The sequence below is a fragment of the Leuciscus leuciscus genome (genome assembly GCF_965113295.1).
Source record: "Leuciscus leuciscus genome assembly, chromosome: 16".
Classification (NCBI taxonomy): Eukaryota; Metazoa; Chordata; class Actinopteri; order Cypriniformes; family Leuciscidae; genus Leuciscus; species Leuciscus leuciscus.
Genome location: NC_138740.1, coordinates 28,294,731 through 28,307,662, shown reverse-complemented (window position 1 = coordinate 28,307,662; position 12,932 = coordinate 28,294,731). Strand labels below are relative to the sequence as shown.

The window sequence follows — 12,932 nt, the reverse complement described above, 5'->3', positions numbered from 1 at the left end:
GAATTTAGTATTTGACTAACCAATTATATATTTATAATACACTTTATATTATATTATAATACACAATATATTTGTGAAATTTCTATCAAAATATTTGAATGGAGAATTAAACTGATCTCTTTCAAGAACCACAAATATTATTCATATATTTAACACACTCTTAAGAAATTAAGTAAGTTTGCACATTTAAACAATGCACCCCTCCCCCACCCTCTAACGTGACGACATGGCTATTCCTAATATCATATAAGGTTGTTACATATAAGGAGTTGAATCTCTTATTCAGATTAAAGACCTTATGTAGCCCCGCCCCTTTTCAGCGCTGCGCTCGTTGTCTTTTGACTTCCGATCTGTATTTTCACAGCGATCTTGCGTATTTATGAATTAACGGCTCGTTTTAAAATCTTCCTGGTCTACTGACATTTGTTAAGACATCTGCTTTAAACATTACAATCCTCGTGATAACTTCCGTTAACTTTACATTAAGTAAATCAACTTCAAAAGCGAATTACTCCTGGACAGCAATGCCATAGAAATATACCGCAAAAATGGAAGTTCAAAGACAATATTCTAAAGATGGCGGCGCCCTCGTTTCTCTGGCGCATAAGGTCTATACCATTTGAAAGAAAGAAAGAAAGAAAGAAAGAAAGAAAGAAAGAAAGAAAGAAAGAAAGAAAGAAAGAAAGAAAGCCGATTTGTCTTGAGAAGTTAGCTGACCTCAGATTCCATCTGAAAGCCTGTCATTATTCAAGATTAGTCAAGCAGAGAGATTTGACAAGTCACAAATAAGTAGAGACCCCCAAAAAAAAAAAAAAATGCTGACAACCATTTGTTATGAGGCATTTATCTTGCTTGTCATAATTCAAACAGCAGCCATTAGCCATGATTCTCAAAAAGATGCTAAACCTCTCTACATAATCTCTACAAAAACAAATAGCAATAAACAACAGTTTAGCAATAAAGTATGAAAGGCTACAGTCTTGGCTACAGTTTGTTGTGCGCATTAACAGGTTCACCTTACAGTATATTGCTTGCAAATTATTAAACACACCATTAGTTATACACAGATATTATAATCAGAGGGTCTTTACACAGCAATGTGTGCACCATGTTTGGCCCATATGTTCTAACAGAATATTTCTTTTCCCAAATTGGTTTGTGGTGATGTCATTCATAGTGCCCACAGGTCAATGGGCCCCAGTGTGTGCCAGTAGAAACAGGTTGTATTGTCGGTTGAATAGTCTAATACATGAGTGCGTGTTTAAGTGCTCATGAACAGCATGACATCATCTGGCATACAATTTAGTGCAGAATACATGCAGGGATGTTGGGGCTGCTATTCTAGTTAGATGCCCACTTAAAAAAAAAAAAGATATATTATAATATTGTGATAGTTTTAAAGTTTGGCTAAAGGCAAAACTGTGTCAAGAGCCCCATTAGGTCCAAATCTACAGCAGGCCTGCTCTTGTCAGCCAGCCAGCAGACAGGCACTACTCCTAACTCACACCGGGTGTTTTCCTTGGATGCTTTTTTTCCCTTTCCCCACCTGGATGCGGGAAGCCACTGAAGCTTTCAAATCTGTTTAACAAAACAGAATGTTACAAGAAAATAAGAGACAACAATAGAGAGCGAGTGTAGTTCTTTCAACTTTCTCTTTCTAATTATTAGAGATGTATAAAATCATATTGATGCCAGGTGTTCCTAATTTTTTCTTCTTCTTACTTGCTAACATGATATTACCATGGTTTCTGCTTCACTGTTTGGATCAACAGCCATTTGAAGAGTACCAAAGTACATTACAGGCAGCTGTGCGCTGTTTACAATCTCAACCGGCCTCAACAAGTGTCAAACCCACAAGAAAAATGGTCATATTTGTGGCATGTTTATATCTAGACATCCCATCGGAATCTCATGACCATTGAAAAGCTCTTTGGACATAAAAACACACACCAAAGAACCTGATTTGATGATTAGGCTATTTTCTGATTTATGGGTTTTCCCCCCAGCTGTCTGTCTGCCTGACACAGACGTTGCAGATTACATTACAGCGGTGATTGAGTGTAACGTAAGTGGTAATAAATTACCAATCTGACAGACCCAGAGGCACTATGAGGGCCTCAAATGTAAATGATGCCAACATTACAATCAACCCCTATCAAGATGACAAGGACAAAACCTGGCAGGTTCCAGTTTAACACAATCAAAAAACAAAACAATGTAGTCATTGATATTGTTTTAACCAGAGAGCATTGTGCTTTTTAGGAATGCAAACCATGTAATCTGGATAATACATGGCCTCAATATGACACACAAGATGGAGAATGTCAAAAGTGATATTTTATCCAAGAATTGTTCTGTGGAACCCATTTTGAATGACGTTCAAACAATAAAAGTCAATGGGGTCCAAAAGGATGCTGGACTATAGGTCTGTGCGATCGAAATCATAATACAATCGCGACGTGAGCATGCGCGATTTCTAAAACGCAGAAAGCATGATTTTTCCACCAGCCCTCAAAGTGTACAATCTGAATGCAGCGCGCCTTAATCTAGCGCAAGAACAGAACAGAGTGGGTTTACCATTATGACATATAAGAAAGCACAGAAACAAGGAAGGTGAGTTCAGGACAGGATATGGACAAAAAATGTATAAATATCTAAACATGTGGTTTGGGAATATTTTGGATGGAGGAGAGATGATGTATCAGAGCCAGGTAATTTGCAAGGCCTGTCAAAGTATCACTGCGGAAAAAAAACTTCAGGTCTGCTGTTAAAAACATGAGATGCAGGTCTAGAAACGCTGTGTCTTGTGTCATGTGCAAGATGCGAAAAAGATTCTTACAAACCACGTATACAAAAATCAATAATACAGGTATTTGCCCCCAACAGCACAACATACAAAAAGAGTTAAGGCATAAAGAAATAACCAACGTTGTCATGTATTATTTATGAAAAGATATGGTGCCCACAAATACAATAAAGCAATATGTGTGTAAGGGAATATTGTTTCAAAATAAAATCGAAATTGCAATATTGATAAAAACATTTTTTTATAGTATTTTAATTGTCCACTTCGCACAGTCGCTGGACAAATTTGGCACAAATTTACCTCTATGTTGAAGCCCACTGACTTTCATTATATGGGCAGAAGAAAAAAATATGTTCCACAGAAGAAACCAAGACAAACAGGTTTGGATAAACGATGACAGAATTTCCATTTTGGCCCATTTAAAAACAGGCTCATACAGTATGACATCACTGAAATCAATCATATAGCCCAGTCACATAACATACATCCCATAGAGAGACCGACAGACACCAGATTTAGTGTGATGTGAGAAAAATTCACTGAATAAAATGTTTGTTAATCTTTAAGAAACTCTTTAAATCTTTAACGCTTTAAGAAATTACTAAATTCTGGCTGCTGAATAAGCACTATCTTTCTTCCAAGACTAATGTTATTCATATATTAACATATGGTTCTATTTTCCTTTATCCACATCACAACAATCCTGAATTCATAGGCATTTAATTAGAAATACAATGGAAAAATGTTTTTGTTATCCAGCATGTCATAATCTTGTGTTTTATGGAAAACAACAGCATTAGCCAATTATGATCTACTACAGGACTAAATTATAAAAATAAAAATAAAAATTAAGGTCATAAATGAATGTCTATATTCATAAAATGGTTTTTTTTGTGAGTGTGTGCTCTGTATGAAGTAAAATAACCTCATGCCAAATAGAGGTTTTATAATGTGACTCTTTTGTTTTAGGTTGGACAAAACTTTAAGTTTAAAGAAACTTGCATTTGTTTCCAACTCAAACAAAATGAATCTAGTTGAAAAAAGGACACTGTGAAGTTACAAACATTATTAATATTTATTCAAACGTTATTGGGAACGACTGAAGAAGAAAACAGAAAATCTGTGTGCCGAACTGATTACATCATAGAAGCGTTATGGAAAGCCACACGGAAACAGCCGAACTCAACTCATGGGAAATGTGCATCAGGTGCGCTTGTAATTAGTGCACATTGAACGCCAAACACGGGCAGAACAAAATTGTGACAGAGCGCTTGTCCTGAAAGATTAATGCTTTTTGTCCAGTTACACAATGTCTCCTTTTGAGGAAAGAACTGCGTGACTGAAAAGAGTTATGAGTGAATGAGGACGACAGAAATTGGATGCACATCAGTGATTAGTCAACCTGAGACGCTGCTGGTAGGATGATTGTTTGAACAAGCTTAAAGCCAATTTATATTCAGATAAATGCCATCTTGTGAGTTATTTGAACTGTTTGCGTGGTTATACACAGTATATTGTGTATGATAAGGTTGCCTTAGAGTGCATAGGGTTCATATGTGTATTTGCAAATCTGTTAAAAATGTGCAAATTGTGTTAATGCATAGGGTGTCAAATGTTTGTTTGTAATTGGGTATTTTATTCTTTCTTTTTTTTTTGTTTAAAGGTTATCAACCTAATTTGAGTTTGAGCTTAAACCAACGTTTTCTACTAAAATAATTACTGTTTCAAGACTCTTATCTAACTGCAGACTAAGTTCATCTGTTGGGAAGCTGCTCTAATCAATTCTGATATGAATGGAAATCAACAGACTGCAAACCAACTAACTTTATTGAAGATCGAAAGTAAAGGCCATTTTGAGATGACCCTTGTGTCCGTGGTTGGCTAAGCTCTTTTTCGAGTTAGAGGCAGGACTGATGTGTGTAATCCAAGAAACGACTCGACAGACACCAAACAAAAGAACGTAATTCATCAAGACTGTCAAAAGATCAGATACACTTTCAAAAGCATGACATCACAGCGCCAAGCAAACGTGTTTGTTTACATAAACTTTTCACACACCTCCATTGTGGGTGGCATTCACATGACGTCATCTGTCAGAATCATTGGTGATCATATTTTCATCACATTTCCCATGGGTTTTGATTTTGCAAAAACAACACCGCCTGAACGAGCATGACCGGTTTTACTGCATGGACATAACGGCTATAAAATTTGAAATAACTTGGCGTCCACCTCACAAAGTCAAGAGCTGGTTATAAAGCTACCTGGAGAAGGCTGAATGCCATGTGCATAACATAACTACAGGCCTTACGGTCTGAACCTGTTGAGCTTAAATGGGCTTTTCATGGCACGCTAAAGCACATTGACTCTAACAAGTCATCTCAGTGATTGCATACACTCTTCAGCTGGCGCCTGGATTTAATAAACCCGTTCATATGTCAGCCTGACCGTAAAATCTGAGTTTATTAAGCCAAGCCAAACTTGTTGTAGGTTGTTTGCTGAGATCACAGAAGGTTGATTAAAACAATTGAAAAGAAGAATGAGCTAAAACTAATAAAGTCTCTTAATGAGCACAGGGAGTGTGCAGTCATTGCAGTTTACATTTTAATTTTTTTTAAAGACAAACTGTAAGGGAACTTGGGTAGTTTTCATAATAGAGATCAACCAAAATTGCTTGTTTACATTCTTAATTGTCTTATTTGCTTTTCCCACACTAATATCTGAATTATCAGTATACTACTAACAATAAATCTACAACACATTGTGAAAATGTAATAATTTTCTTAATTATAATAATAATAACATAATAATAATAATATAAAACAAATTATTTTTTTGGCTGATACCAATAAGCGGATCATTTTGATATGTATTCACTATTAAATTAATAGAGAAATAAAAAATGGTTAAAATCAGCCATTAAAAGATGCTAAAGGTACCAATATATTGCGTGTCCCTGTGTGACAACTGGCAATAGTATAAAAGACTGTGTATGGCAAGCTTTTTTTAGTCGCTAGTGATATTGGAGGAAGCAAAAAGCTGATTAATTTGCAAAGTTCCTTAACAATGCCCTGGGGGACAGATGACGTATAATCTACAAATGACGCATAAACACAATTTAATTGCAGAAATCCCTTTAAGTAAAAGAACATCAGGTTAAACCAAAGCATCATTTTTCAAATGCATCTGCTTGTGCATAATAAACACAAATGAGCCTTCTTGGTGATTTAATGAATTCAGGGCACTATATATTTGATGATGATGGCATCCTCTACTTTCTCCAAAGATTACTGGAACTAATTGCCCTCACATCTGCCACAAATCTGTTAAACGTGTTTTGGGCAAAAACAGTGAAAATGGGTGAGGTGTTGCATGCAACAATCACTGTCCAGTGTTTAACATGTATGTGAGTTCCGCCCTTATGTTTGGAAAAACAGCAGTAGTGTGATTTAAATAGGGGTGTTAAAATAGATCATTGCAAAAGTACCTGCACCTGCTCTAATGTACAGTAAAGTTTTAAACAACAGCGGCTCCCAGAGGGAAACATTGGACATGAAAAATGACGGTAAAACAACATGTAGGCTACTGTACATGAAAGAACTGTCATCATCGAGACGGTTGATATTTATGTATGAGAGAAAGTGTAAATTTCCTTAATTTATTCCGAGCTCACATTTTAAATTTAGAATTTATTTGAATACAAAAATTATACTTTTTAATGAATTTACCAGTTATCTAAACATGCAAATTAGCAACATTAGTGGTCAGTCAGGCACCTTATCATACTCTATTCTCAACAGATGTAAACAAACGAACAATATACTCTATGAAATACACAATACAGTATTTTATTAAATGTTGACGACTTACCTGTCAGCAATATCCCCGAACCGCTCTCCATGTCTGGTGTATCAGTTGGACCGGTGTCCGGGATAGTAGCTTTTACAAAACTAAATAAAATTGCTGTCCACCACACCACAGGCGCGAGCATCATGTTTACCTGATTTATAGAGCTGCGAGACAAGCACTGTAATTATTCATCGCATTTTACATAGTTTTGAAGTAAATTAAATGTGTCTGAGGCCGTTAATACTGGAGTGGTACGTGTCTACCGTTGAAGTTTGGTCACTTTACCAACGCGCCTCAGCGTCACTGTGAACACCTTGCGCTTGCCGCCAGACACCTTCATCTGGACCGTATTTGCTCAATGGGCTCCGCCCACACTCACGGCGCTGGCCAATGAGAAGCGGCATCCCAACAATCATTAACATCTCAGGACATGAGAATGGCAGAGGCGTACTGTGCTAATTTCATATGTAAAACATGAAAGAAATGTATTAGATATGTAATATTTAATTATTTTATATATACTTTTTTTTTTAAATTATTATTCTTAATTTCATAGGTTCAGCTTTTTCCATGACACAAACATCTCATTACCAAATTAAAATTGATTAGAAAAGATTGAAGAAAGGCAATTTTTCCCCAAGATTTATTTCCATATATCTCTCAGTTCAGTGATGGTTTTTTCATACAAAATGTAAATGGTAGAAATGATAAGAGTCAATAATCAGAAATATATGGCATCATAGATCAATCATCAGATCACAGGAGTGAGGCAGTCTCTCTGTGCATCGCTCTACTGTTCAACAACCTTTTTACAACAAACTGAGAAGTGAAGGGTCTTTTAATTTTCTCCCAGGAATCCAGGGGTAAGTGTATCAAAGATCGTTTCTTAAAAAAAAAAAAAAAAAAAAAAAAAAAACAGCAGCCATTTAACTCCAAATAGAAAAACATGAATGAAGATATACAATTTCCTACATGCACATATGTCATCATAACATGCAAACATGACATCATCCAAAGAGATTAGCCACAGGTTAGTTGGACAGAGTAGCCTATACAGCACACAGAGACAAACTAGTGCTGTAATAAATTTGGCACCTGGTATATATATATATATTTATTTATTTATTAAATTTTTTTAAAAGAGGAAAGGTGATTTCTAAATTGAGGGGAAATCAAAGATCTACTGGGTAATGGGTAAATCACAACACTCCACATCTCATCCCAAAACAAGGAAATGGTGGCCAAAGGCATTTCACTAGGATATCACGTACTGTAAAAAATAAAGAAATCAAATTTCTTAACATTAACCATCCTTTTAAGTGACATGTTGCGTAAAACTACATTGGTTCACTTCCTAGTGCAACCAGTACAAATACCACTATATTATTTCATATTCTTTCAGAGGGCAGATCAACATCAAGCATAATCAGCAATGCATTTTTAGGTGAGCTACACATCCTGTATATCAAGATCTCTGTGAAGCGGTGAATTGGTCCCACTGGTGCTAAAGCTAGAGTGTGTTGAGTGCAGGTAAAGCTACAGGATGAGGAGCAGTCCTAAAGTGTCATTTTGTTGCATAGCCCTACTGTACTTCAACAGTCAACATTTCCCTGCGCTTATGGAACAGAGCGCAACAGTCAGGCTCCACAGGTAAAGATACCAACTCGATATTTTAACAAATGTATAAACCTTTCAAATTATCATATTATCATGAATGTTGAGATTCTTAATGGGTGGTTAGCGCATAATGTAGCCTTCCATTCCATTCCATACACCACTCATTAACAGATTCGCCAATCAAGAAAATCCCATTAAAATGTTTTAATTTATTTTTTCCAGTAGAATGTTTCTTTTTAAAAAAAAATTCAATATAGAAATCTTCAGTAACTTCCAGTAACTTTATAGACCTTATGCACCAGAAAAACAAGCGTGCAGCCATCTTTAGAATTTTGTGTTTGAACTTTCGTTTTTGCCTTCTTATACTGTCTATGGTTTTTGCAGTGCCTCTGTATATTTCTATGGCATTGCTGTCGAAGAGTAATTAGCTAGTGAAGTGGATTTACTTATTGTAGAGTTAATGAAAGTTATCATGAGCATTGTAATGTTTGAAGAAGATGTCATAACAAATGTCAGCAGACCGGGGATCTTTTAAAACGAGCCGTTCATTCATAAATCAGTAAGATCTTAACTTCATGCAGTGGAAATACAAACCGAAAGACAGAACACAACGAGTGCAGCGCTGAAAAGGGGCGGGGCTACATAAGGTCTATACTGTAAGTCATAAGTTATAGCTTCATGGGATGAGGAATTCATTCCTTCATTGTATTTTACTTTTTCCCCAATTTTCATTCACTATTTTGCTTCAAATACTTTTTTGCTTGGAATTCCTGTGGAGACAATGTATAGTAAAACATTTCCAGAACCAAAACAGCTGAAAAAGTGGACCGCAACTGTTGCGCTCTATTGCAGGCTCCCCCTAAAAAGACCACCATCTAATAAACCCCTAACATAGAAAAGACACAGTTGGAAACGACAAACTGAAAACATGGGCAGGATCAGAGTAAAATTCACCTTCTCTGAATAAATTAACCTCAATTTATTAACTATCATCAAAAAACATTACAATATCTCACTTAATGAGAGAATACAACATACTCTTTTATTTCAAATAGGTTGCACTGAAGCATTTTGCGTGATGAATAATAGATACAAGTGGAGGTCAATAAAGCGCTTCAATTCCCTCACCTTCTTCCTCTAATTAAATCCTGGAAGAAAAATGCGTGAGCTCACAATACACCCTCTGGAAACAACACTAACACCAACAGCAACCAACAAATACAACCTTCTACCATCCTTTCAATCCTCTATAAATCATCTGCATTAGCATTTTTCATATATCATCTATTTTCCCCTGAATTGTTTTAATAATACACTCTGAAAAGACCAACATCATCAACATCCACCTTAACTATCTTTATAACGCTACAGTCTTTGTTTTGTGCAATATCTTTCCTCAAATACATGCTAAAGTACATTTAAGAAACAAATATCCGTGACATTTAACCTACACCATACAGCATCTGTTCACTGCCTCTTTCAGGCCAAAATACTTTGTGATGCATTGCACACCAATGTGGCAATAAAATCGTAAAATTTAGGCACTTGGTATCTTACCTCTCAAGAGTAAGAAAAGGATTAGACCTTATGTAATGTCCAGCTACACTCGGATCATTTACAAGGTACAAAATGGAACACTGTGAAAAGATATTCAATCTACTGCAGTCTGATAGAAAAGTGAGTTCAATTTGGCCTTTTTTCAGTAGGTGGAGGCAGACCGTCTATTCCACTCAAGCTAGAGAAGGATGTAGAATTACAGCAGCAAGAACCTTAAGGCTGTGTGTCCACCAAAGAGCGCTTTTCTGAAAAGGCCCAGTTGTGGGCACTTGAGAACGCTTTTGGAGGTGCAGTGTTTAGCTGTTTATCTGGTAGACCCACTGGGAAAAAAATTATCCTCCAAGCATTATTTTTATATTAGCAATGTGGTAGTCCAGGGATGTCGATGTCATCTGGTATGGTCATGGAAACTCTGAGACAACTCTGTTGATCATTAGTTGTACAAGCAGATTGTGACAGTTAGTCTGTGTGGTATTTGTCCCACCTCTCCTCCACTGCGATTAGACGACTGGGTAAGAAGTGATTGATTAGTGCTGCGTTTTATCCAAAGTTGAACATCAACATCAAGCGTGCAACACTCAGTGTGGAATAAACGCTTGATGGAGCTTCCATTGCAAACAACTGAACAAAAATGCCAAACGTTTTGGTGGACACAGAGCCAATAACCCTAGAAATAACTTTTCAGTCATTGCGTCCTGTGCAAAGAGTCTAAACAACCTCTCAAACCACAACAACTAAACATCTCACTTTTTCCACACAACTGATCAAGAGTGTTTCCATCATAGCTTGTATTTTTGGGCATCTTCCTCTCTGAGGTCTGAGGTCTTGATCACAGGCACAGCTGATGTGACCATCTCCCTTGTGACCCTTCTGGAATCAGCCCTAATTAAATTAAAAGCAGTGGGGAGTGTCACTTGAGGCTAAACTGTTCTGTTTGAAACCTATCAAGACCTCCAAACGCTTTGCATCTTGCCGCTACTTTCGTAAACAGTGACAAGGATGTCTGCTTCTTTCTAAACAAGAGAAGTACACATTTAAAAACCTTATGTGCTCAATCTGATGGTAAACGGGCAGAAAACAGTGTAAACTGTGGACATAACTCTTGTTTCCCTCCAAACACAGGCTCCTCTTCTCAGGGCAAAGACGATAAAACGCATGCTAGATTGAATCATGCTAACACCAGTCATCTCTCTCGGTCTCCTGGTAGCTTCCAGATGCTCTGCCGCTCGAACCGGGTGTCGAGTTCACTCCGAGGGAGTAGTGATAGCCGTTGGGGACTCCGCTCTGGCTGCGCGAGAGCAGTGTGGAAGTGGGGGTCGCACCTGACGACGTGTGGGTGACGGAGAGTGCAGTCCTGGGGGAGCGGCCCGCACCGTACGTGCTCAAGGCATCGTGGAAGTCGTCCGCTTCAGACAAGTTCGAGTCTTGCTGGAGGGGACCTAAGTTGGGGTCAGAGCTGATACGAGTGACAGGCACGGGAGATTGGCGGTGGGCGTTACCACTGAGTAGGGCATCATGCTCTGACAGGCCACGACTAAGGCGAGAGGGGCAGGGCCCTGTAGACTGGGCAGTGTTGAACTGGACCGGGGAGGAGTTGGCAGTCTTGTAGGCAACAGCAGGCCGAGGGGTAAGGGGCGTCTGAGGGAGCTGTCTACGCCCACGGCAGGGAGTGCTGGTGCCTGAGGTATGAGTGACTGAATTTCCTTTAGCTGTGTTGATTCCCTGAAACACAACAGAGAGAAGCGAAAGAGTGAGCCCCAGTCAAAACAGCACGTGTAGAAGCTAGTGTGACCGAGAGAAACCACCTGACCTGTTTAAGCCTGTTTGGGTCATGTGGTTCTCCTGGCGACGTGGACCGGCTGGGCCCGGCGGACACGCTGTGGCCGAGTTCATGGCTGCCGTAGCGGTCGCACGAGTAGTATCGTTGCTGTCTTTCTGCCGCTGAGGATGAATGATGCTTCCTCTCGTGGGAGCGTCCACGGTCACGCTCCCGCGCTCGTTCCCTAGGCAATGACTCGGTGTTTGGATCTGCTGATGTACAGACAAACATCACATTTATTAACCAGCCATGCCCTATTCAAAGCAGAATGGTGTATTTATTTTAAAATGTTAAAATAAGATATTCTGTGGAAACGTACTGAATAAGGAAGTGTAAAATAATTTGCACAAAAAAAGAATGTGGGCTGTTTACTTAAAAATGGTGTAATTTCAAATTAAATTAAATTATTCATTATTAATTTATCATTTTCTCTGCTTATATTCTCCCCAAGTGTGTCAATAAATACGTTTATCCATGAGCCGTAAACACCAGACACTGCCCAACACTAATCGAAACCACTTTGAATTCAAAACACCAGAGGGCATTTACATATCACAACAAAAGGACTTTTTGTGTGTGTGTGTGTGTGTGTGTGTGTGTGTGTGAGCCCTGCTGTTTGGTGCTGTTGTAATCTTTGACTACAGAGGAACAAAAACATGTAGAGGAAGATGTATGTGGGTGTCTGCATGTGTTTGAAATCTGAGTACAAACACACCCAAGTAAAATGAGCTTTCAGTGGACTGATGTATTGCCCTGTTTCAACTCAGTCAAAGCTGACTGATCTATTAAGAGCAGAGCCAGACTCCAGCTGAGAAACATGTTTACGTTCCAGTGTTTCTAAGAACAGAATAAGAGGAGCAGAGAAAGAAAGAGTAGGAGTCTTGTAGTAAAAAAAAAAAGAAGTGGTTAATTTTGTCATCCTGAGAGCGCTCTTCTATTGAGGAACCAAGAGCTGCTTTCTCTCAATGACTGACTTTCCCAGTCGCGCTACAAACTGGCCAAAAAAAACAAAACACTTTCTAGAAATGGTTTGTAAGCCTCACTCTCAGTCATATAGAGAAGCTGACAAAGTAAATCCCAGACCAAAGCGCTTTGGAGAGCAATAAAGAGTATTTTCCTCGATAACCTGATCACTATAATCCTTAAAAGAATTTGCATCACTGTGCGAAGCAAAAGAAGCTGGGATTTTCAACTAGTAAAGATTTTACAGATCTCTATACTGTAAATGTCAAATCTTACATAAAAATAACATATAAAACTGCATAGCATAGCAACAAAACATAT

General features: G+C 38.1%; 2 protein-coding genes across 7 annotated transcripts in view; both read right to left on the bottom strand.

Moving 5' to 3' along the window:
* The window catches only part of LOC309477075 (uncharacterized protein), a 65,063-nt gene extending 58,105 nt beyond the window's left edge, over window positions 1–6,958 (bottom strand). For both annotated transcript variants that reach the window (XM_082140200.1, XM_082140199.1), the window contains exon 1: window positions 6,677–6,958. In XM_082140200.1, coding sequence (XP_081996326.1) covers window positions 6,677–6,800 — 124 coding nt within the window. In that variant the 5' untranslated portion in view covers window positions 6,801–6,958. The remainder of the gene's footprint in view (window positions 1–6,676) is intronic.
* A 324-nt stretch (window positions 6,959–7,282) lies between these two features.
* cacna1bb (calcium channel, voltage-dependent, N type, alpha 1B subunit, b) overlaps window positions 7,283–12,932 on the bottom strand; it is a 148,736-nt gene continuing 143,086 nt past the window's right edge. For 4 of the 5 annotated variants that reach the window (XM_082140195.1, XM_082140194.1, XM_082140197.1 and 1 more), the window contains 2 exons: window positions 11,640–11,860; window positions 7,283–11,551 (listed from right to left, as the gene is read on the bottom strand). In XM_082140195.1, the coding sequence (XP_081996321.1) occupies window positions 11,003–11,551; window positions 11,640–11,860 (770 nt within the window). In that variant the 3' untranslated portion in view covers window positions 7,283–11,002. The remainder of the gene's footprint in view (window positions 11,552–11,639; window positions 11,861–12,932) is intronic. The other variant, XM_082140196.1, reaches the window with a different exon arrangement.